Here is a 23,675-nt window from a genome sequence, read left to right on the forward strand (position 1 = left end):
TAACTGACCAGGACTAACAGTACATAACTACCTAACTGACCAGGACTAACAGTACCTAACTGCCTAACTGACCAGGACTAACAGTACCTAACTACCTAACTGACCAGGACTAACAGTACATAACTACCTAACTAACCAGGACTAACAGTACATAACTACCTAACTGACCAGGACTAACAGTACATAACTACCTAACTGACCAGGACTAACAGTACCTAACTACCTAACTGACCAGGACTAACAGTACCTACCTAACTGACCAGGACTAACAGTACCTAACTACCTAACTGACCAGGACTAACAGTACCTACCTAACTGACCAGGACTAACAGTACCTACCTACCTAACTGACCAGGACTAACAGTACATAACTACCTAACTGACCAGGACTAACAGTACATAACTACCTAACTGACCAGGACTAACAGAACCTACCTAACTGACCAGGACTAACAGCACCTAACTACCTAACTGACCAGGACTAACAGTACATAACTAGCTAACTGAGCAGGACTAACAGTACATAACTACCTAACTGACCAGGACTAACAGTACCTACCTAACTGACCAGGACTAAGAGTACCTAACTACCTAACTGACCAGGACTAACAGTACCTACCTAACTGACCAGGACTAACAGTACCTAACTACCTAACTGACCAGGACTAACAGTACCTAACTACCTAACTGACCAGGACTAACAGTACCTAACTACCTAACTGACCAGGACTAACAGTACCTAACTGACCAGGACTAACAGTACCTACCTAACTGACCAGGACTAGCAGTACCTAACTACCTAACTGACCAGGACTAACAGTACATAACTACCTAACTGACCAGGACTACCTAACTGACCAGGACTAACAGCACCTAACTACCTAACTGACCAGGACAAACAGTACATAACTACCTAACTGACCAGGACTAACAGTACCTACCTAACTGACCAGGACTAACAGTACCTAACTACCTAACTGACCAGGACTAACAGTACCTACCTACCTAACTGACCAGGACAAACAGTACATAACTACCTAACTGACCAGGACTAACAGTACCTACCTAACTGACCAGGACTAACAGTACATAACTACCTAACTGACCAGGACTAACAGTACCTAACTACCTAACTGACCAGGACTAACAGTACCTACCTAACTGACCAGGACTAACAGTACCTAACTACCTAACTGACCAGGACTAACAGTACATAACTACCTAACTGACCAGGACTACCTAACTGACCAGGACTAACAGTACCTAACTACCTAACTGACCAGGACAAACAGTACATAACTACCTAACTGACCAGGACTAACAGTACATAACTACCTAACTAACCAGGACTAACAGTACATAACTACCTAACTGACCAGGACTAACAGTACATAACTACCTAACTGACCAGGACTAACAGTACCTAACTGACCAGGACTAACAGTACCTACCTAACTGACCAGGACTAACAGTACATAACTACCTAACTGACCAGGACTACCTAACTGACCAGGACTAACAGTACCTAACTACCTAACTGACCAGGACAAACAGTACATAACTACCTAACTGACCAGGACTAACAGTACCTACCTAACTGACCAGGACTAACAGTACCTAACTACCTAACTGACCAGGACTAACAGTACCTAACTGACCAGGACTAAGAGTACATAACTACCTGTTTGTATAGTGCTGTTTGTGGCCAGCCTAGAAATATAATTACCCTTGAGTAGTCAAACAGTCAAACTTCAAAGTTCTGAGAGGCTTTGAACTGCAGTTTTCAACCTCCTGGTGTCCAAACGGCTGGCCAGGCCACTCTGGCAGATAGCCTAAACCTGGAGGCTCAAGCTACAGTAGCTGCCTCACTTGGCATTGTTCAGTTCAGTAATTGATGTGTCAGTAAGATTGTCTAGGTGCAATATAATTGTCTGGTTGGAGGCCTAGATGGGACCAGGACGGGAATGGAGAGCTGGCAGCCTGGATTGGGCTGGGATGGGAATGGAGAGCTGGCAGCCTGGATTGGCCTGGGCCGGGATGGGAATGGAGATCTGGCAGCCTGGATTGCCCTGGGCCGGGATGGGAATGGAGATCTGGCAGCCTGGATGGGCCTGGGCCGGGATGGGAATTGAGATCTGGCAGCCTGGATGTGCCCGGGATGGGAATGGAGAGCTGGCAGCCTGGATTGGCCTGGGCCGGGATGGGAATGGAGATCTGGCAGCCTGGATTGGCCTGGGCCGGGATGGGAATGGAGATCTGGCAGCCTGGATGGGCCTGGGCTGGGATGGGAATGGAGATCTGGCAGCCTGGATGGGCCTGGGCCGGGATGGGAATTGACCAGGAGTTCCAGTAACTCCTTACCAGTTCACATACCAGTCTTTATGTTTACCTTTAAGGTATACTTTGGGATTTTGGCAACTAGGTCCTTAATCTACTTTTTGATCTACTTGGTTAGCACAGTGACTGTAAGTCTATGGGTATCTGCTAGCATGCTAGAATGCCAAGAGTGTGCAAAGCTGTCATCTAGGCAAAGGGTGGCTACTTTGAAGAATCTAAAATCTAAAATGTATTTTGATTTGTTTAACACTTTTTTGTTTACTACTTGATTCCATATGTGTTATTTCATAGTTTTGATGTCTTCACTATTATTCTACAATGTAGAAAATAGCAAAAAATAAAGAAAAGTGTCCAAACTTTTGACTGCTCCTGTATATATGTCTTATTTTACATATCGATACTTGGAGTCAAAATATAATTTTAAACTGGGTGGTTTGAACACTGACTGCTGATTGGCTGACAGCCGTATACCACGGGTATGACAAAACATTTGTTTTTACTGCTCTAATTATGTTGGTAACCAGTTTATAATAGCAATAAGGCACTTCGGGGGTTTGTGGTATATGGTCAATATACCACGACTAAGGACTGTATCCAGCACTAAGAACAGCCCTTAGCAGTGGTATATTGGCCATATAACACACCCCATATTGCTTAAATATAATATTGTCCAAAATAATATTGTGATATTTAACTGTATCGATTTCCCCCCATCACTAGCATAGACTATGAATACTAACACTAATGTTGTATACTAAAATGTGATTGCGCTTGTTTACATGTGTTTGTGCTGTGTGAGCTTGTGTTTGTTTGTTTGTCTGTGTCTGTACATATACAGTTGAAGTCGAAAGTTTACATACACCTTAGCCAAATATATTTAAACTCATTTTTCACAATTCCTGACATTTAATCCTAGTAAAAATTCCCTGTCTTAGGTCAGTTAGGATCACCACTTTATTTTAAGAATGTGAAATGTCAGAATAATAGTAGAGAGAATTATTTATTTCAGCTTTTATTTCTTTCATCACATTCCCAGTGGGTCAAAAGTTTACATACACTCAATTAGTATTTGGTAGCATTGCCTTTAAATTGTTTAACTTGGGTCAAACGTTTCGTGTAGCCTTCCACAAGCTTCCCACTATAAGTTGGGTGAATTTGGCCCATTCCTCCTGACAGAGCTGGTGTAACTGAGTCAGGTTTGTAGGCCTCCTTGCTCGCAAATGCTTTTTCAGTTCTGCCCACAAATTTTCTATAGGATTGAGGTCAGGGCTTTGTGATTGCCACTCCAATACCTTGACTTTGTTGGCTTTAAGCCATTTTTCCACAGCTTTGGAAGTATGCTTGGGGTCATTGTCCATTTGGAAGACCCATTTGTGACCAAGCTTTAACTTCCTGACTGATGTCTTGATGTTGCTTCAATATATCCACATAAGTTTCCTTCCTCGTGATGCCATCTATTTTGTGAAGTGCACCAGTCCCTCCTGCAGCAAAGCACCCCAACAACATGATGCTGCCACCCCCGTGCTTCACGGTTGGCATGGTGTTCTTTGGCTTGCAAGCATTCCCCTTTTTCCTCCAAACATAATGATGGTCATTATGGCCAAATTGTTCTATTTTTGTTTCATGACACCAGAGGACATTTCTCCTAAAAGTACGATCTTTGTCCCCATGTGCAGTTGCAAACCATAGTCTGGCTTTTTTATGGTGGTTTTGGAGCAGTGGCTTCTTCCTTGCCGAGTGGCCTTTCAGGTTATGTCGATATAGGACTCGTTTTACTGTGGATATAGATACTTTTGTACCCATTTCCTCCAGGATCTTCACAAGGTCCTTTGCTGTTGTTCTGGGGTTTATTTGCACTTTTCGCAAAGTACGTTCATCTCTAGGAGACAGAACGCGTCTCCTTCCTGAACGGTATGACATCTGCGTGGTCCCATGGTGTTTATACTTGCGTACTATTGTTTGTACAGATGAATGTGGTATCTTCAGGCGTTTCGAAATTGCTCCCAAGGATAAATCAGACTTGTGGAGGTCTACTATTTTTCTTCTGAGGTCTTGGCTGTTTCCCCATGATGTCAAGTAAAGAGGCACTGAGTTTGAAGGTAGGCATTGAAATATATCCACAGGTGCACCTCCAATTGACTCAAATGATGTCATTTAGATTATCAGAAGCTTCTAAAGCCATCACGTAATTTTCTGGAATTTTCCAAGCTGTTTAAAGGCACAGTCAACTATAAACCTCTGACCCACTGGAATTGTGATACAATGAATTATAAGTTAAATAATCTGTCTGTAAACATTTGTTGGAAAAATTACTTGTGTCATGCACAAAGTAGATGTCCTAACCGACTTGCCAAAATTATAGTTTGCTAACAAGAAATTTGTGGAGTGGTTGAAAAACAAGTTTTAATGACTCCAACCTAAGTGAATGTAAACAGCCGACTTTAACTGTACATGTACCTGTGTACTGTGCATGTGTGTGTTTTTTGTGTGTGTGTGCATGCATGCCTGTGGGTGTTCATCTGTGTGTGTTCCTCTCTAGGGAGTGTTGTCGGTTCTTTGGGGACGACGGGCTGACAGCCAAGGTGTTCTTCACTAAGGTGGCTCCGTTTGGATTGCTGTGGATCCTCACCAACTACCTGTACCTACAGGTACTGTGCTGCTTTCCCCCCATCCTGGTGTGTGTGTGTGTGTGTGTGTGTGTGTGTGTGTGTGTGTGTGTGTGTGTGTGTGTGTGTGTGTGTGTGTGTGTGTGTGTGTGTGTGTGTGTGTGTGTGTGGACTGTGACAGTATTGTATAGTGCCTTCAGGTGTAACAGGTGTCACTGTGCTAGCTAGAGGTCGACCGATTATGATTTTTCAACGCCAATAACGATACCGATTATTGGAGGACCAAAAAAAGCAGATACCGATTAATCGGCCTAATTTTATATATATATTTGTAATGAAGACAATTACAACAATACTGAATGAACACTTTTATTTTTTCATAAATCAAATCAATTTAGTCTCAAATAAATATTGAAACATGTTCAATTTGGTTTAAATAATGCAAAAACACAGTGTTGGAGAAGAAAGTAAAAGTGCAATATGTAAGAAAGCTAACGTTTAAGTTCCTTGCTCAGAACATGAGAACATATGAAATCTGGTGGTTCCTTTTAACATGAGTCTTTAATATTCCCAGTTAAGAAGTTTTAGGTTGTAGTTATTTTAGGAATTATAGGACTATTTCTCTCTTTACCGTTTGTATTTCATATCTTTGACTATTGGATGTTCTTATAGGCACTTTAGTATTGCCAGCCTAATCTCGGGAGTTGATAGGCTTGAAGTCATAAACAGTGCTGTGCATCAAGCATTGCAACGAGCTGCTGGCAAACGCAGTAAAGTGCTGTTTGAATGAATGCTGCGTGCTGCTGCCTACAACCGCTCAGTCAGACTGCTCTATCAAATCATAGACTTAATTATAATATAATAACACACACAAATACGAGCCTTAGGTCATTAATGTAGTAAAATCCGGAAACTATAATTTCGAAAACAAAACATTTAATCTTTCAGTGAAATACAGAACCGTTCCGTATTTAAACGAATGGGCAGCAACCCTAAGTCTAAATATTGCTGTTACATTGTACAACCTTCAATGTTATGTCATAATTATGTAAAATTCTTGCAAATTAATTACGGTCTTTGTTAGGAAGAAATGGTCTTCAGTTCAGTTCGCAATGAGCCAGGCGGCCCAAACTGCTGCATATACCCTGACTGCTTGCACGGAACGCAAGACACAGTTTCCCTAGTTAAAATAAATTCATGTTAGCAGGCAATATTAACTAAATATGCAGGTTTAAATTTTGTATACTTGTGATTTTAAGAAAGGCATTGATGTTTATGGTTAGGTACATTGGTTTAACGACAGTGCTTTTTTCGCGAATGCGCTTTTTAAATCACTAATCATTTGGCGAAGTAGGCTGTGATTCGATGATACATTAACAGGCACCTCATTGATTATATGCAACGCAGGACAAGCTAGATAAACTAGTAATATCATCAACCATACAGTATGTAGTTAACTAGTGATTATGTTAAGATTGATTGTTTTTTATAAGATAAGTTTAATGCTAGCTAGCAACTTACCTTGGCTCCTTGCTGCACTCCCGTAACAGGTGGTCAGCCTGCCACAAAGTCTCCTCGTGGAGTGCAATGTAATCGGCTATAATAGGAGTCCAAAAATGCCGATTACCGATTGTTATGAAAACTTGAAATCAGCCCTAATTAACCACCCATTTTGATTAATCGGTCGACCTCTAGTGCTAGCTTAGCGGTATAGCTTCCTTCTAGTGCTAGCTTAGCGGTATAGCTTCCTTCTAGTGCTAGTTTAGCGGTATAGCTTCCTTCTAGTGCTAGCTTAGCGGTATAGCTTCCTTCACCATCCCTGTCCCCTTACTGGACTCAAACTATTGATCCTCTGCTTCAAAAACGAAGCCAACGACACCATCGAAAATCTATCAATTGGGCGAAGTCATTGTAAGCTGTGACGTGATCCTGTCTCTAACACAGGCCCTGAGGAAGATCAACACTACAGACGTGTCAGCTCTGTTCTGCTGTAACAAGGCCTTCGTATTCCTGCTCTCTTGGATCGTACTGAGAGACCGCTTCATGGGGGTCAGGGTGAGTTACAGTGTGTGTGTGTGTGTGTGTGTGTGTGTGTTTGTGTGTGTGTGTGTGTGCGTGTGCGTGTGTGTGCGTGTGCGTGTGCGTGTGTGTGTGTGTGTGTGTGTGTGTGATGCACAAAGTCTGTCAGGAGATGTCCAGGGAACCTACGAAGAGATAACACTCTGACTGGAGATTCCTCCAGTTATGAGTAGATAAGAGTTCATTTCAGGGCTAGATAAAAATGTCTCCTAATTAAGATCACAGACTCAGTTTCAGTTGGACTAGCTAGGTCCTACCTAATTAAGACCACAGACTCAGTCTCAGTTGGACTAGCTAGGTCCTACCTAATTAAGACCACAGAAGCAGTCTCAGTTGGACTAGCTAGGTCCTACCTAATTAAGACCACAGACTCAGTCTCAGTTGGACTAGCTAGGTCCTACCTAATTAAGACCACAGACTCAGTCTCAGTTGGACTAGCTAGGTCCTACCTAATTAAGACCACAGACTCAGTTTCAGTTGGACTAGCTAGGTCCTACCTAATTAAGACCACAGACTTGGTCTCAGTTGGACTAGCTAGGTCCTACCTAATTAAGACCACATACTCAGTCTCTGTTGGACTAGCTAGGTCCTACCTAATTAAGACCACAGATTCAGTCTCAGTTGGACAAGCTAGGTCCTACCTAATTAAATCAAATCAAATCAAATTTTATTTGTCACATACACATGGTTAGCAGATGTTAATGCGAGTGTAGCGAAATGCTTGTGCTTCTAGTTCCGACAATGGTGTTAAATGGTGTTGGTGTTAAATGCCGAGCTGTAGTCGATGAACAGCATTCTCACATAGGTATTCCTCTTGTCCAGATGGGTTAGGGCAGTGTGCAGTGCGGTTGAGATTGCATCGTCTGTGGACCTATTTGGGCGGTAAGCAAATTGGAGTGGGTCTAGGGTGTCAGGTAGGGTGGAGGTGATATGGTCCTTGACTAGTCTCTCAAAGCACTTCATGATGACGGAAGTGAGTGCCACGGGGAGGTAGTTGTTTAGCTCAGTTACCTTAGCTTTCTTGGGAACAGGAACAATGGTGGCCCTCTTGAAGCATGTGGGAACAACAGACTGGGATAGGGATTGATTGAATATGTCCGTAAACACACCAGCCAGCTGGTCTGCGCATGCTCTGAGGGCGCGGCTGGGGATGCCGTCTGGGCCTGCAGCCTTGTGAGGGTTGACACGTTTAAATGTTTTCCTCACGTCGGCTGCAGTGAAGGAGAGTCCGCATGTTTTAGTTGCGGGCAGTGTCAGTGGCACTGTATTGTCCTCAAAGCGGGCAAAAAAGTTATTTAGTCTGCCTGGGAGCAAGACATCCTGGTCCATGACGGTGCTGGTTCTCTTTTTGTAATCCGTGATTGACTGTAGACCCTGCCACATACCTCTTGTGTCTGAGCCGTTGAATTGAGATTCTACTTTGTCTCTATACTGACGCTTAGCTTGTTTGATTGCCTTGCGGAGGGAATAGTTACACTGTTTGTATTCGGTCATGTTTCCAGTCACCTTGCCCTGATTAAAAGCAGTGGTTCACGCTTTCAGTTTCAGACCACAGACTCAGTCTCAGTTGGACTAGCTAGGTCCTACCTAATTAAGACCACAAACTCAGTCTCAGTTGGACTAGCTAGGTCCTATCTAATTAAGACCACAGACTCAGTCTCAGTTGGACAAGCTAGGTCCTACCTAATTAAGACCACAGACTCAGTCTCAGTTGGACAAGCTAGGTCCTACCTAATTAAGACCACAGACTCAGTCTCAGTTGGACTAGCTAGGTCCTACCTAATTAAATTACAGCAGACAGTAATTAACTGTGTCCTGGATTCCCTGTTCTAGTGGGCTTTAACCTGGATGAACCAGAGGCTAATGGCTCCCTGCCTCCCAGACTCTAACACTTCCCTTCTATTAAAAATTATATTGGGTTAGAGGATAGTTTGCATCACAAATGGCACTCTATTTCCTTTATAGTGCACTATTTTTTAGCCCTATGGGCCCTGGTCAGAAGTAGTATTACATAGGGAATAGGGTGCCTTTTGGGAAGCAGCCCAAACCCTCTCTGTGCTGGAGCCCTGCGTTCCCCGAAGTAATGAAGAGTATTAAGTATTAAGAGTTGAGGGCAAGGGGAGCTGACCTGGGTTCAGAAGAGTTGAGGGCATGGGGAACTGACCTGGGTTCAGAAGGGTTGAGGGCATGGGGAGCTGACCTGGGTTCAGAAGAGTTGAGGGCATGGGGAACTGATCTGGGTTCAGAAGAGTTGAGGGCATGGGGAACTGATCTGGGTTCAGAAGAGTTGAGGGCATGGGGAACTGACCTGGGTTCAGAAGAGTTGAGGGCATGGGGAACTGACCTGGGTTCAGAAGAGTTGAGGGCATGGGGAACTGACCTGGGTTCAGAAGAGTTGAGGGCATGGGGAACTGACCTGGGTTCAGAAGAGTTGAGGGCATGGGGAACTAACCTGGGTTCAGAAGAGTTGAGGGCATGGGGAACTGACCTGGGTTCAGAAGAGTTGAGGGCATGGAGAGCAGACCTGGGTTCAGAAGAGTTCGGCATCACCCTGGGAGAAAGTTTGTCAAATTAACAATGTACCTTGCAGCACCAAAGGTATTCTGAAAAGTAGCTATAAGTAAGTTGCTGGATACAGTTCCTTGCAAAAGTATTCACCCCCCTTGGCATTTTTCCTATTTTGTTGCATTACAACCTGTAATTTAAATAAATAGATTTTTATTTGGATTTCCTGTAATGGACAGACACATAATAGTCCAAATTGGTGAAGTGAAATGGAAAAAAATACTTGTTTAAAAAAAGTATATGAAAATGCTACGAAGCCCCTAAATAAGATCTGGTGCAACCAATTACCTTCTGAAGTCACATAATTAGTTAAATCAAGTCCACCTATAATAAGGTCCAGAGTCTGCAACACCACTAAGCAAGGGGCACCACCAAGCAAGCGGCACTATGAAGACCAAGGACCTCTCCAAATTGGTCAGGGACAAAGTTGTGGAGAAGTACAGATCAGGGTTGTGTTATAAAAAAATATCAGAAACTTTGAAAATCACACAGAGCACCATTAACTCAACTAAGAGTGGCCAGAAAAAAAGCCATCGCTTCAAGAAAAAAATAAGCAAACACGTTTGGTGTTTGCCAAATGGCATGTGGGAGACTCCCCAAACATATGGAAGAAGGTACTCTGGTCAGATGAGACTAGAATTGAGCTTTTTGGCCATCAAGGAAAACGCTATGTCTGGTGCAAACCCAACACCTCTCATCACCCCGAGTATACCATCCCTGGTGGTGGCAGCATCATGCTGTGGGGATATTTTTCATCATCAGGGAATGGGAAACTGGTCAGAATTGAAGGAATGATGGATGGTGCTAAATACAGGGACATTCTTGAGGGAAACCTGTTTGTCTTCCAGAGATTTGAGACTGGGACAGAGGTTCACCTTCCAGCAGGACAATGACCCTAAGCATACTGCTAAAGCAACACTCAAGTGGTTTAAGGGGAAACATTTAAACGTCTTGGAATGGCCTCGTCAAAGCCCAGACCTCAATCCAATTGAGAATCTGTGGTATGACTTAAAGATTGTTGTACACCTGTGGAACCCATCCAACTTGAAGGAGCTGTAGCAGTTTTGCCTTGAAGAATGGGCAAAAATCCCAGTGACTAGATGTGCCAAGCTTATAGAGACACACCCCAAGAGACTTGCAGCTGTAATTGCTGCAAAAGGAGGCTCTACTTTGGGAGGGTGAAAAGTTATGCATGCTGAAGTTTTCTGTTTTATTGTCTTATTTCTTGTTTGTTTCACAATAAAACATATTTTACATCTTCAAAGTGGTCGGCATGTTGTGTTTCAAATTATACAAACACCCCAAAAATACATTTTCCTTCCAGGTTGTAAGGCAACAAAATAGGAAAAATGCCAAGGGGGGGTGAATACTTTCGCAAGCCACTGTAGAACCAAGCTAAGGATGTCCTGGCTGGCTGAGAGTTCCCTTCTCTCTGCAGTGGTACTGAAAAGCCTCATGTGGAAACTGAAGTGTGTCCTTGTAATGACATGATTTAACTGTTACCTCTCAGAGAGATAGAGAAGACAGGAAGGAGTCTTGATGCAGAGCGGGGTTCCCGGGTCGCCATCGGGACCCGACAGAGAAGTGTGTCCTTGTAATGACATGATTTATATATGATCTTCTGAACTGAAACTGTTACCTCTCAGAGAGATGAAGACAGGAAGGAGTCTTGATGCAGAGCGGGGTTCCCGGGTCGCCATCGGAACCCGACAGAGAAGTGTGCGGCGCGGTCTATTATTGTATAATAGTGGTATTGCAGTATGCAATCTGGCAGGAGTGGCTCAAACTCATGAAGCAGCCCAGACAAAAAGTCACGGTACCAAACATGATGTCCCACACAGACCTCTGTCTTGATGAACCTGTAGTCTACATTTAAAACTCCCTACTAGGTCCCAGGCAGTCCACGTATTCAGAGTAGAAAGACTGATTCAGCATCAGGTCCCCCTGGCCATATAATCATATTCATCATGATCTCAAAGGTCAAACTGATCTTAGAACAGCCCTTTTATATGTATTCTGAGACTTTATAGATAGAAGTTCAGGTCTCTCTTGCAAAATATGTTTGATCTCACTGTGACTAATCTGGATAAATGAATGAATGTGTGTATGTATGTACTGTTTGTGTGAATAACTGGAGGGAAGATCTGGAAGGAAAACACCTAATCGGAATGTCTCTCTCTCTCTCTCTCTCTCCCTCCTGTCATTATCCCTCACTACCCCCATCTGTGATGAAAGCTCTGAGTAATCCTCCCATTTCTTTCTCTCTCTCTTTCTCTCTCTCTCTCTCTCTCTCTCTCTCTCTCTCTCTCTCTCTCTCTTTCTATCTTTCTCTCTGTCTCATGCTCCCTCGCACTTTCTCACATTTTTCTCCCTCTCTCTCTCTCTCTCTCTCTCTCTCTCTCTCTCTCTCTCTTCTCTCTCTCCCCATCTTTCTCTTCCTCTCTCCCCCATGTCTCCTCTCTCTCTCTCTCTCTCTCTCTCTCTCTCTCTCTCTCTCTCTCTCACTCTCCCCATCTTTCTCTTCCTCTCTCTCCCCCATGTCTCCTCTCTCTCTATCTCTCTCTCTCTCTCACTCTCCCCATCTTTCTCTCCCTCTATCTCCCCATCTCTCCCCTATGACTCCTGTCTCTCTCTCTTTCTCTCTCTCTCTCCCTCTAATTCTCTCTCTCTCTCTCTTTCTCTCTCTCTCTCTCTCTCTCCCTCTAATTCTCTCTCTCTCTTTCTCTCTCTCTCTCTCTCTCTCTCTCTCTCTCTCTCCCTCTAATTCTCTCTCTCTCTCTGTATCTCTCTCTCTCTCTCTTTCTCTCTCTCTCTCCCTCTAATTCTCTCTCTCTCTCTCTCTCTCTCTCTCTCTCTTACTCTCTCTCTCTCTCTGACTGTTGATGGGTATTGCAGTGTTTTGATGTCTGCAGTAATGCGGAGGATCTTGGATGGGCTTTCCTTCATATGAAAATGAAGAGAGAAGGGGAGAGGCTGGGGAGAGTCCAATCATCCCTTTGAAGTATGACAGTGTTCTGGTACTTAGCTTGGGCTATTTCATGGGTGAGGTGGGTGGATAGCTGTCAGTAGGAGAATGGTAAATAAGGGATGGCATCTCTCCCATACTGTACCTACAGTGTCTTCAGAAAGTATTCATACCCCTTGACTTATTCTACATTTTGTTGTGTTACAGCCTTTATTCTAATCTACACATAGACATGGTTAATTGTTGCATTGAAAAAAATCATTTAATCTATTTTAGAATAAGGCTGTAACGTAACAAAATGTGGAAAAAGTCAAGAGGTCAGAATACTTTCCCAATGCAATGCATGTACAGGTAACTGACAAAATAAAGGAAACACCAACATAAAGAGTCTTAATAGGGTGTTGGGTCAAAACGAGCCAGAACAGCTTCAATGTGCCTTGGCATAGATTCTACAATTGTCTGGAACTCTATTGGAGGGATGTGACACCATTTCTCCATGAGAAACTACATCATTTGCCCTAGGACCATGCCTCAGGAATACCTGACATGGACTCCCCAGTCCACCTGACCGTGCTGCTGCTCCAGTTTCAACTGTTCTGCCTTATTATTATTCGACCATGCTGGTCATTTATGAACATTTGAACATCTTGGCCATGTTCTGTTATAATCTCCACCCGGCACAGCCAGAAGAGGACTGGCCACCCCACATAGCCTGGTTCCTCTCTAGGTTTCTTCCTAGGTTTTGACCTTTCTAGGGAGATTTTCCTAGCCACCGTGCTTCTACACCTGCATTGCTTGCTGTTTGGGGTTTTAGGCTGGGTTTCTGTACAGCACTTTGAGATATCAGCTGATGTACGAAGGGCTATATAAATACATTTGATTTGATTTGATTTGATTTGTTGATGGTGGAAACGCTGTCTCAGGCGCCTGCTCCAGAATCTCCCGTAAGTGTTCATTTGGGATGAGATCTGGTGGCTAAGACGGCCATGGTATATGGTTTACATCGTTTTCATGTTCACCATTCAGTGACCACTCGCGCGCTGTGGATGGGGGCATTGTCATCCTATGGGGGGGGGCATAGCCATGGTAGACAAAATAATGGCCCTAAACATGATGCTTAATTAACTCAGGAACCACACTTGGGTTGAAGCACCTGCTTTCAATACACTTTGTATCCCTCATATACTCAAGTGTTTCCTTTATTTTGGCAGTTACTTGTATATCTCTGAGTATATTGTATCTCAGAGTCCTGTATCTCTCTCCTGTAGTTTTATGTTGTTATGGAGAGGTGTGAGAGTAACATTGCCTAAGCTTTAGCTCAGCGAGCTAGCACAGTCTCCCTTGTGGCACATGAGACCCACCTAGGTTCTAACCCAATCAGTCACACATACATTTCTCAGCTGGGGTTTTGTCTTTTCATTTAACCTTTGTTGATCTAGGAAAGACCCTTGGGGTTAGAAAGGTATTCTGCGAGTGTGGCCTGGTGTTGTGGTGGAGTGGTGGGAGTGACAGACTGCCTCAGCAGAGCCCAGACCCAGTCTTTGTCCATTTCCCCATTCCCTGACATTGGGTTTGCTGACACAGCAGTGTGTGAGAAAGGAAAACAAATTGCCGTGTCCAATCACTGAGGGGTCCGTGTCCCAGGAAACCAAGCAGCAAAGCAGCAGGCTTTCTCAGAGAAACAAATCTCTGTAGAGAGGTAACTGACCATAGAATATCATCAGGGGCGCAACTTTCACTGGGTAGGTTGGCTAGGCTGTTTGGGGTGTTTATACCTGAATGGATAAAGAAACTGAAAGGTGCGCCCCTGAATAGAATTACCATGTCAGCCATATTGAGCAAACCCATGGGTCTCCCAGTCAAATTGCCATGGTATGAGGCGCATTGTCCCTAGTCATTTTATTTCTATGTGACTGACATAGCTGGCGTTTCTAGAGAATGGACATCCCCATTCAAGTCAACGTTGTGTAATGGGTTGACCTGGCAGGTCATTCTATCTTTTATGTAGCTAGAGAGGTGTTTGAAAGTCAGGCAGCCTGCACTGCAGAAAGAGAGAGAGAGAGAGAAAGAGGGTAAGAGAGAGAGAGAGAGAGAGAGAGAGAGAGAGAGCGAGAGAGAGAGCGAGAGAGAGGGGGAGAGAGAGAGAGAGAGAGAGAGAGAGGTGGGGGCGATTACCCATTGTACCTCTTGGCTCTGTCCAGGTGTAACCAGTGCTTAATCCTGCCAAAACAGGATCTGGCACCTTAAAAAAAATATATATATTTGTTCCGGTACCTCAGAGCCCCCAACTCACCCCACTCTAACTTTTTGTTCCGGCATTTCCCGATTTACAAATGAAGCACCGGGCATAACCACACGGGTTGTTTATCTTCCTGACACCTCTCTAATGCAGTGCTAATCCACTCTGCTGGCCCAAGCCAAGTCCCTATTCATTACACACACACACACACACACACACACACACACACACACACACACACACACACAGACACACACACACACACACACACACAGACACAGACACATAGACACACACACACACACACAGACAGACACACACACATACACACACACACACACACACACACACACACACACACACACACACACACACACACACATAGACACACACAGACACACACACACAGCCCATCAATCCTTTCCTGTATGGGAGACTGTCTTTGCTGATTGGAAAGCACTGGGCCCTGGACCAGATAGTATATGATTATCTTGACTGTGTTTGTGGTTGTGTGTGTCTTTGCATTGTGTTCACCATTACACCAGTAACAGACATTACTGTGGGAGGGAACGGCTGGAGGAAAGGGAGGGGGAACGGCTGGAGGAAAGGAAGAGGGAACGGCTGGAGGAAAGGGAGGGGGAACGGCTGGAGGAAAGGAAGAGGGAACAGCTGGAGGAAAGGAAGAGGGAATGGCTGCAGGAAAGGAGGAGGGAACGGCTGCAGGAACGGCTGGAGGAAAGGAAGAGGGAACGGCTGGAGGAAAGGGAGGGGGAACGGCTGCAGGAACGGCTGGAGGAAAGGAAAAGGGAACGGCTGGAGGAAAGGAAGAGGGAACGGCTGGAGGAAAGGAAGAGGGAACGGCTGGAGGAAAGGAAGAGGGAACGGCTGGAGGAAAGGAAGAGGGAACGGCTGGAGGAAAGGGAGGGGGACCGGCTGGAGGAAAGGGAGGGGGACCGGCTGGAGGAAAGGAAGAGGTAACGGCTGGAGGAAAGGGAGGGGTAACGGCTGGAGGAAAGGGAGGGGGACCGGCTGGAGGAAAGAAAGAGGTAACGGCTGGAGGAAAGGGAGGGGGAACGGCTGGAGGAAAGGGAGGGGAAAGTGAAAGTCAGGGACAAACATACACACACGCACAAACACAAACTCTGTCACTCTGACACACACAAGGCCATTGGGGCGTGAATCTGTTCAGTGGTACTGTAAGGTCTACGACAGTAACTTACCATCCTGGCTGGGCTCAAGGCTGCTCCAGGTTTTACTACCTGTCTTAGGCTGTGTCCCAAATTACACCATATTCCCTTTATAGTGCACTACTTGTGACCAGGGCCCAGAGGAATAGGGTGCCATTTGGGACACATTCAGTACTTACTGTTTGATGATCTGATCTCAGACCAGTATAAAAGAACATCAGAAGTGGATCCTGGTGTGTCAAGTCAACAGTGACTCTTCTTTCTAAGCAGTAAAATGTATTTATGGTAGATTGAACTGCAGGTGAGATACTTGTACTTTCACACTATGAATAAATCCAGCTTGAATTCAAAGTGAAAGAATTCAACCTTTACCCTGACCATATAGTAGCTTCATGTCCACATCCCGGTTCAACCCTCCCCTTTCTCCTTCTACACTATCCTATCCAATAAAATGTAAGCAGTGCCCCACTCCTTAAAAAAAAACCTGCTAAGTGGTATATATTGTAATATGTCCTCTCTCCACCTTTCCCTGTGCAGATCGTGGCGGCCATCTTTGCCATCGCTGGCATCGTGATGATGACGTACGCTGACGGTTTCCACAGCCACTCTGTCATGGGGATCACCTTCGTTGTGGCCTCCGCTTCTATGTCTGCACTCTACAAGGTACTTCTCTACTCTATGAACAAACACGCAAACACACACACATTCTCACACACAGGACACATTTGTTTGCTTAACTGTGAGTGATGGTACAGTCTTCTCTTAAAAGACAGAATCAAAGGAACACCTCATTCTTTGTGTTTGAAAGGAATAAATACGTGGGTTTTTTGTGGTCGAAAGGAATGAATACATGGTTATTCTTTGTGGTTGAAAGGAATGAATACATGGTTATTCTTTGTGGTTGAAAGGAATTAATACATGGTTATTCTTTGTGGTTGAAAGGAATGAATACATGGTTATTCTTTGTGGTTGAAAGGAATGAATACATGGTTATTCTTTGTGATTGGAAGGGGGTGTGTACATGGTTATTCTTTGTGATTGGAAGGGGGTGTGTACATGGTTATTCTTTGTGATTGGAAGGGGGTGTGTACATGGTTATTCTTTGTGATTGGAAGGGGGTGTGTACATGGTTATTCTTTGTGGTTGGAAGGGGGTGTGTACATGGTTATTCTTTGTGATTGGAAGGGGGGGTGTACATGGTTATTCTTTGTGATTGGAAGGGGGTGTGTACATGGTTATTCTTTGTGATTGGAAGGGGGTGTGTACATGGTTATTCTTTGTGGTTGGAAGGGGGTGTGTACATGGTTATTCTTTGTGATTGGAAGGGGGTGTGTACATGGTTATTCTTTGTGATTGGAAGGGGGTGTGTACATGGTTATTCTTTGTGATTGGAAGGGGGTGTGTACATGGTTATTCTTTGTGATTGGAAGGGGGTGTGTACATGGTTATTCTTTGTGATTGGAAGGAGGTGTGTACATGGTTATTCTTTGTGATTGGAAGGGGGTGTGTACATGGTTATTCTTTGTGATTGGAAGGGGGTGTGTACATGGTTATTCTTTGTGATTGGAAGGGGGTGTGTACATGGTTATTCTTTGTGGTTGGAAGGGGGTGTGTACATGGTTATTCTTTGTGATTGGAAGGGGGTGTGTACATGGTTATTCTTTGTGATTGGAAGGGGGTGTGTACATGGTTATTCTTTGTGATTGGAAGGGGGTGTGTACATGGTTATTCTTTGTGGTTGGAAGGGGGTGTGTACATGGTTATTCTTTGTGGTTGAAAGGAATGAATACATGGTTATTCTTTGTGATTGGAAGGGGGTGTGTACATGGTTATTCTTTGTGATTGGAAGGGGGTGTGTACATGGTTATTCTTTGTGATTGGAAGGGGGTGTGTACATGGTTATTCTTTGTGATTGGAAGGGGGTGTGTACATGGTTATTCTTTGTGATTGGAAGGGGGTGTGTACATGGTTATTCTTTGTGATTGGAAGGGGGTGTGTACATGGTTATTCTTTGTGATTGGAAGGGGGTGTGTACATGGTTATTCTTTGTGATTGGAAGGGGGTGTGTACATGGTTATTCTTTGTGATTGGAAGGGGGTGTGTACATGGTTATTCTTTGTGATTGGAAGGGGGTGTGTACATGGTTATTCTTTGTGATTGGAAGGGGGTGTGTACATGGTTATTCTTTGTGATTGGAAGGGGGTGTGTACATGGTTATTCTTTGTGATTGGAAGGGGGTGTGTACATGGTTATTCTTTGTGATTGGAAGGGGGTGTGTACATGGTTATTCTTTGTGATTGGAAGGGGGTGTGTACATGGTTATTCTTTGTGATTGGAAGGGGGTGTGTACATGGTTATTCTTTGTGATTGGAAGGGGGTGTGTACATGGTTATTCTTTGTGATTGGAAGGGGGTGTGTACATGGTTATTCTTTGTGATTGGAAGGGGGTGTGTACATGGTTATTCTTTGTGATTGGAAGGGGGTGTGTCAGTTCTGAGACCTTTTATGTGTCTCCATTTTTCTTTTCTCCTTCAGTGAGATGAAGATGTCCTCACAAGGTTTCAAACAACAAATCACCCAAACATCCTCCTTTATGAGATACAGTTTAGGAGCAACGTTAGGTCTCATGTAAGGAGTCTTTGTGCATACAGGGACAGGCTCGTGAGTCTCCTTAGATTTGTTCCTTATATAATCAGGTAACAGGAGACTAGATTAGATATTATGAAATACTATGAATCATTCTAAAACATCTGGGCTGGGCTAAACGGGCCGTCATTTGGTGTTTCATTTGATAGACCTGCAGATGTTCAGACTGTGACAGGCAGATCCTTATAGATTCTTCAGGCAGGCAGGCAGGCAGGAGGCAGGCAGGCAGGAGGCAGGCAGGCAGGCAGGCTGACAGACAGACAGACAGACAGACAGACAGACAGACAGATAGCATATCAGCCAAAAACACGTTTCCCTAGAACTACACAGCTGATTCAAATAATGAACTCATCATCAAGATTTGATTATTTGAATAAGCTGTGTAGTGCTAGGGCAACAACCAAAACGTGCACCCCTTAGTTTGGGAAACACTGGTGACTGCCCGTGGTGGACAGACACAGACACAAAGAGGGATTGATGGGTATATAATATGGCTGCTCTGTGGTGTCTCCTGTTCTATATTATGGCTGTTCTGTGGTGTCTCCTGTTCTAATATATGGCCGTTCTGTGTCATCTCCTGTTCTATAATATGGCTGTTCTGTGTCATCTCCTGTTCTATAATATGGCTGTTCTGTGGTGTCTCCTGTTCTATAATATGGCTGTTCTGTGGTGTTTCCTGTTCTATAATATGGCTGTTCTGTGGTGTTTCCTGTTCTATAATATGGCTGTTCTGTGTCATCTCCTATTCTATAATATGGCTGTTCTGTGGTGTCTCCTGTTCTATAATATGGCTGTTCTGTGGTGTCTCCTGTTCTATAATATGGCTGTTCTGTGTAATCTCCTATTCTATAATATGGCTGTTCTGTGGTGTCTCCTGTTCTATAATATGGCTGTTCTGTGGTGTCTCCTGTTCTATAATATGGCTGTTCTGTGTCATCTCCTGTTCTATAATATGGCTGTTCTGTGGTGTCCCCTGTTCTATAATATGGCTGTTCTGTGGTGTCTCCTGTTCTATAATATGGCTGTTCTGTGTCATCTCCTGTTCTATAATATGGCTGTTCTGTGGTGTCTCCTATTCTATAACATGGCTGTTCTGTGGTGTCTCCTGTTCTATAATATGGCTGTTCTGTGGTGTCTCTTGTTCTAATATATGGCTGTTCTGTGTCATCTCCTGTTCTATAATATGGCTGGTCTGTGGTGTCTCCTGTTCTATAATATGGCTGTTCTGTGTCATCTCCTGTTCTATAATATGGCTGTTCTGTGGTGTCTCCTATTCTATAATATGGCTGTTCTGTGGTGTTTCCTGTTCTATAATATGGCTGTTCTGTGGTGTCTCCTATTCTATAATATGGCTGTTCTGTGGTGTCTCCTATTCTATAATATGGCTTTTCTGTGGTGTCTCCTATTCTATAATATAGCTGTTCTGTGGTGTCTCCTATTCTATAATACAGCTGTTCTGTGGTGTCTCCTGTTCTATAATATGGCTGTTCTGTGGTGTCTCCTGTTCTATAATATGGCTGTTCTGTGGTGTCTCCTGTTCTATAATATGGCTGCTCTGTGGTGTCTCCTGCCCCGCTGTCACAATGGCCTAATGTGTTCAACAGACAGCGGTGGCAGAGTGCCAGGCCAGGGAGACGGTTGGCAGGTACTCCCTCTCTCTTTGGTCTGCCCGCATGTTCTCGTTAAGGGGGGCGGAAACGGGGGTGAATGTATGAGGTACCTACAGTACCTGATGCATCAACTCCCTCCCTCCTATCACTCTCCTCTATCCCTTTCCCTCTCCCCCTGGATCACAGTCCCCTCTTTGTTTTTACACTGCTGCTACTCGCTGTTTATTATCTATGCATAGTCACTTTACAAATGACCTCGGCTAACCTGTACCCCCGCACATTGACTCTGTACCCCCTGTATATGGGGCAGCAGGGTAGCCTATTGGTTAGAGTGTTGGACTAGTAACCGGAAGGTTGCAAGTTCAAATCCCCGAGCTGACAAGGTACAAATCTGTCATTCTTCCCCTGAACAGGCAGTTAACCCACTGTCATTGAAAATAAGAATTTGTTCTTAACTGACTTGCCTAGTTAAATAAAGGAAAACTTAAAAATATATATATACCCTCATTATTGTTATATAATTTTCTTGTGTTACTTTTTTGATTTAATAATTTTTTTAAACTTTACTTTATTTAGTAAATGTTTTTTTAACTCTATTTCTTCAACAACTTGGTTAAGGGCTTGTAAGTAAGCATTTAACAGTAAGTTCTACACCTGTTGTAATTGGCACATGTGACAAATACAATTTGATTTGATCCTATTTGTCTCTCTCTTTCTCTCTCTCTCTCCACAGGTGCTCTTTAAAATGGTCCTGGGCAGTGCCAAGTTTGGGGAGGCAGCGCTCTTTCTGACCATCGTCGGTGGGGCTAATTTTGTGTTCATCAGCTTTGTGCCAGTCATCCTGTACTTCACCCATGTGGAATACTTTGGTTCTCTTGAGGACATCCCCTGGTTATACCTCTGTGGGGTAGCAGGCCTGCTCTTTGGTAAGCACTGACTTCTGGAGATTACTTTCAGTGTAGAGACTGATACAAACCTCAACCAGTGTAGAGACTGATGCAAACCTCAACCAGTGTGGGGACTGATGCAAACCTTAACCAGTGTGGAGACTGATGCAAACCTCAACCAGTGTAGAGACTGATACAAACCTCAACCAGTGTAGAGACTGATACAAACCTCAACCAGTGTAGAGACTGATACAAACCTCAACCAGTGTGGAGACTGATACAAACCTCAACCAGTGTGGAGACTGATACAAACCTCAACCAGTGTAGAGACTGATACAACCCTCAACCAGTGTGGAGACTGATACAAACCTGCAACCAGTGTAGAGACTGATGCAAACCTCAACCAGTGTAGAGACTGATACAACCCTCAACCAGTGTGGAGACTGATACAAACCTCAACCAGTGTAGAGACTGATGCAATCCTCAACCAGTGTAGAGACTGATACAACCCTCAACCAGTGTGGAGACTGATACAAACCTCAACCAGTGTAGAGACTGATGCAATCCTCAACCAGTGTAGAGACTGATGCAAACCTGCAACCAGTGTAGAGACTGATACAAACCTGCAACCAGTGTAGAGACTGATACAAACCTCAACCAGTGTAGAGACTGATGCAATCCTCAACCAGTGTAGAGACTGATACAAACCTCAACCAGTGTGGAGACTGATGCAAACCTGCAACCAGTGTAGAGACTGATGCAAACCTCAACCAGTGTAGAGACTGATACAAACCTGCAACCAGTGTAGAGACTGATACAAACCTGCAACCAGTGTAGAGACTGATACAAACCTTAACCAGTGTGGAGACTGATACAAACCTTAACCAGTGTGGAGACTGATACAAACCTCAACCAGTGTGGAGACTGATACAAACCTTAACCAGTGTGGAGACTGATACAAACCTCAACCAGTGTAGAGACTGATACAAACCTGCAACCAGTGTAGAGACTGATACAAACATGCAACCAGTGTGGAGACTGATACAAGCCTCAACCAGTGTAGAGACTGATACAAACCTCAACCAGTGTGGAGACTGATACAAACCTCAACCAGTGTGGAGACTGATACAAACCTCTACCAGTGTGGAGACTGATACAAACCTCAGCCAGTGTGGAGACTGATACAACCCTCAACCAGTGTGGAGACTGATGCAACCCCCCCCCCCCCCCCCCCCTCCCGCCCACCCAATTAATTGAGTTAATAGGCTGCATTGAAAAGTTGCCTTATACTTGCTGACTAGTTTCTCTTTTTGACTGTGAGTGAAATAGTTGTAGTTAATAAGTAAAGTTTAACTTTTTCTCCTCCACAGCTTTCAATATCCTGGTGAACTTTGGCATTGCCATCACGTACCCCACATTAATCTCTCTGGGCATCGTCCTGAGTGTCCCTGTCAATGCCAGTAAGTCTCTGCTCCTTCTCCTCCAACTCTACTGTGTCCTTGTCCTTTTCTCCAGATATTTATCCCATCCAATGGAACAACCTTAACTCAGGCCGGGATTCAATTATAGGAGTTGTGGTTTTTAAAGGTAATGTTACCTCATTCACAGAGATCCCATTCACGGTAAACGCTGTATATGTCGGTTCAATCGGGAAATTGCTTTTCAAAGCCGCAATGCCTATAATCCGCAATGAAATTGAATCCCGGCCTCCCTGGTTAACTTTCCTATTTCCCTGGAAATAATCAGAATTCAAGAAAACATTGCAGTTTTGAAAACATAGCTTGTCCCCAAAAAAAGTGATCTCTTGGCACAACTTACCCCGAGTGAAACAAGGGTGTCTCAACTTCCCCCTTTGACTCAACTTCCCCCCTCTCCCCTAGTGTTGATTCAGATTGATGTGTTGTGTTGGGGACCTGTTTGTGTTAAAGTTATGTCACTTCTGTCAGCGTTATGTTATGAAGGCCTGATCATTAAGTTGGAGGTAATATAAGCCCTTGTTATGTTGTGTTCCAGTGGTTGACCTGTACACATGTGAGATCCACTTCAACGCAGTGCGTCTGATCGCCGTGGTGATCATCTGCCTGGGCTTCCTGATGTTGCTGCTTCCAGAGGACTGGGACCAGTGCTTCATCCAGCTCCATGCTAAGCTGCAGAGTAAACGGGAGGAGCCAGCCGAGGAGGAGGCAGGGCCCGGCTCCAGCCTCAACTGGAGCAGGAGAGCAAGGCCCTCCATGTCTACCTTTACACACTGACCACTGTTTAATGTGGAGGGATGGACGGATGGACACACTGAAACAGACAGGCAGAGGCAAACACGCACACGAATGGATGAATGAACAGATGGACAGATACAGACACACATACAGTGTACAGACACACATACCGATACACACACACACACACACCTTGGACACTTGATTGCCATGATGACCTGCATGGTCGACCTCTGCCCTCCGCCCTCTCTCTCTCTTTCCCCTTCCCTCTCACTAGTTTCTGCCTGGAAACCTTTCTGTTGGTCTGTCAGTCCGTCTGGGTCTGTTCAAGACCTTTTCAT

At 44.3% G+C, this 23,675-nt stretch overlaps 1 protein-coding gene across 1 annotated transcript in view; it reads left to right on the forward strand.

The window, feature by feature from the left end:
- Window positions 1-23,373, forward strand: part of LOC139381615 (solute carrier family 35 member F3-like) — a 233,233-nt gene extending 209,860 nt beyond the window's left edge. Inside the window, exons 5-10 of the mRNA XM_071125278.1 lie at window positions 4,877-4,985; window positions 6,888-6,998; window positions 16,516-16,641; window positions 20,968-21,160; window positions 22,492-22,581; window positions 23,135-23,373. Coding sequence (XP_070981379.1) covers window positions 4,877-4,985; window positions 6,888-6,998; window positions 16,516-16,641; window positions 20,968-21,160; window positions 22,492-22,581; window positions 23,135-23,373 — 868 coding nt within the window. The remainder of the gene's footprint in view (window positions 1-4,876; window positions 4,986-6,887; window positions 6,999-16,515; window positions 16,642-20,967; window positions 21,161-22,491; window positions 22,582-23,134) is intronic.
- The last annotated feature ends 302 nt before the right edge of the window (window positions 23,374-23,675 follow it).

The sequence above is a fragment of the Oncorhynchus clarkii genome, chromosome 23 (assembly GCF_045791955.1).
Source record: "Oncorhynchus clarkii lewisi isolate Uvic-CL-2024 chromosome 23, UVic_Ocla_1.0, whole genome shotgun sequence".
Classification (NCBI taxonomy): Eukaryota; Metazoa; Chordata; class Actinopteri; order Salmoniformes; family Salmonidae; genus Oncorhynchus; species Oncorhynchus clarkii.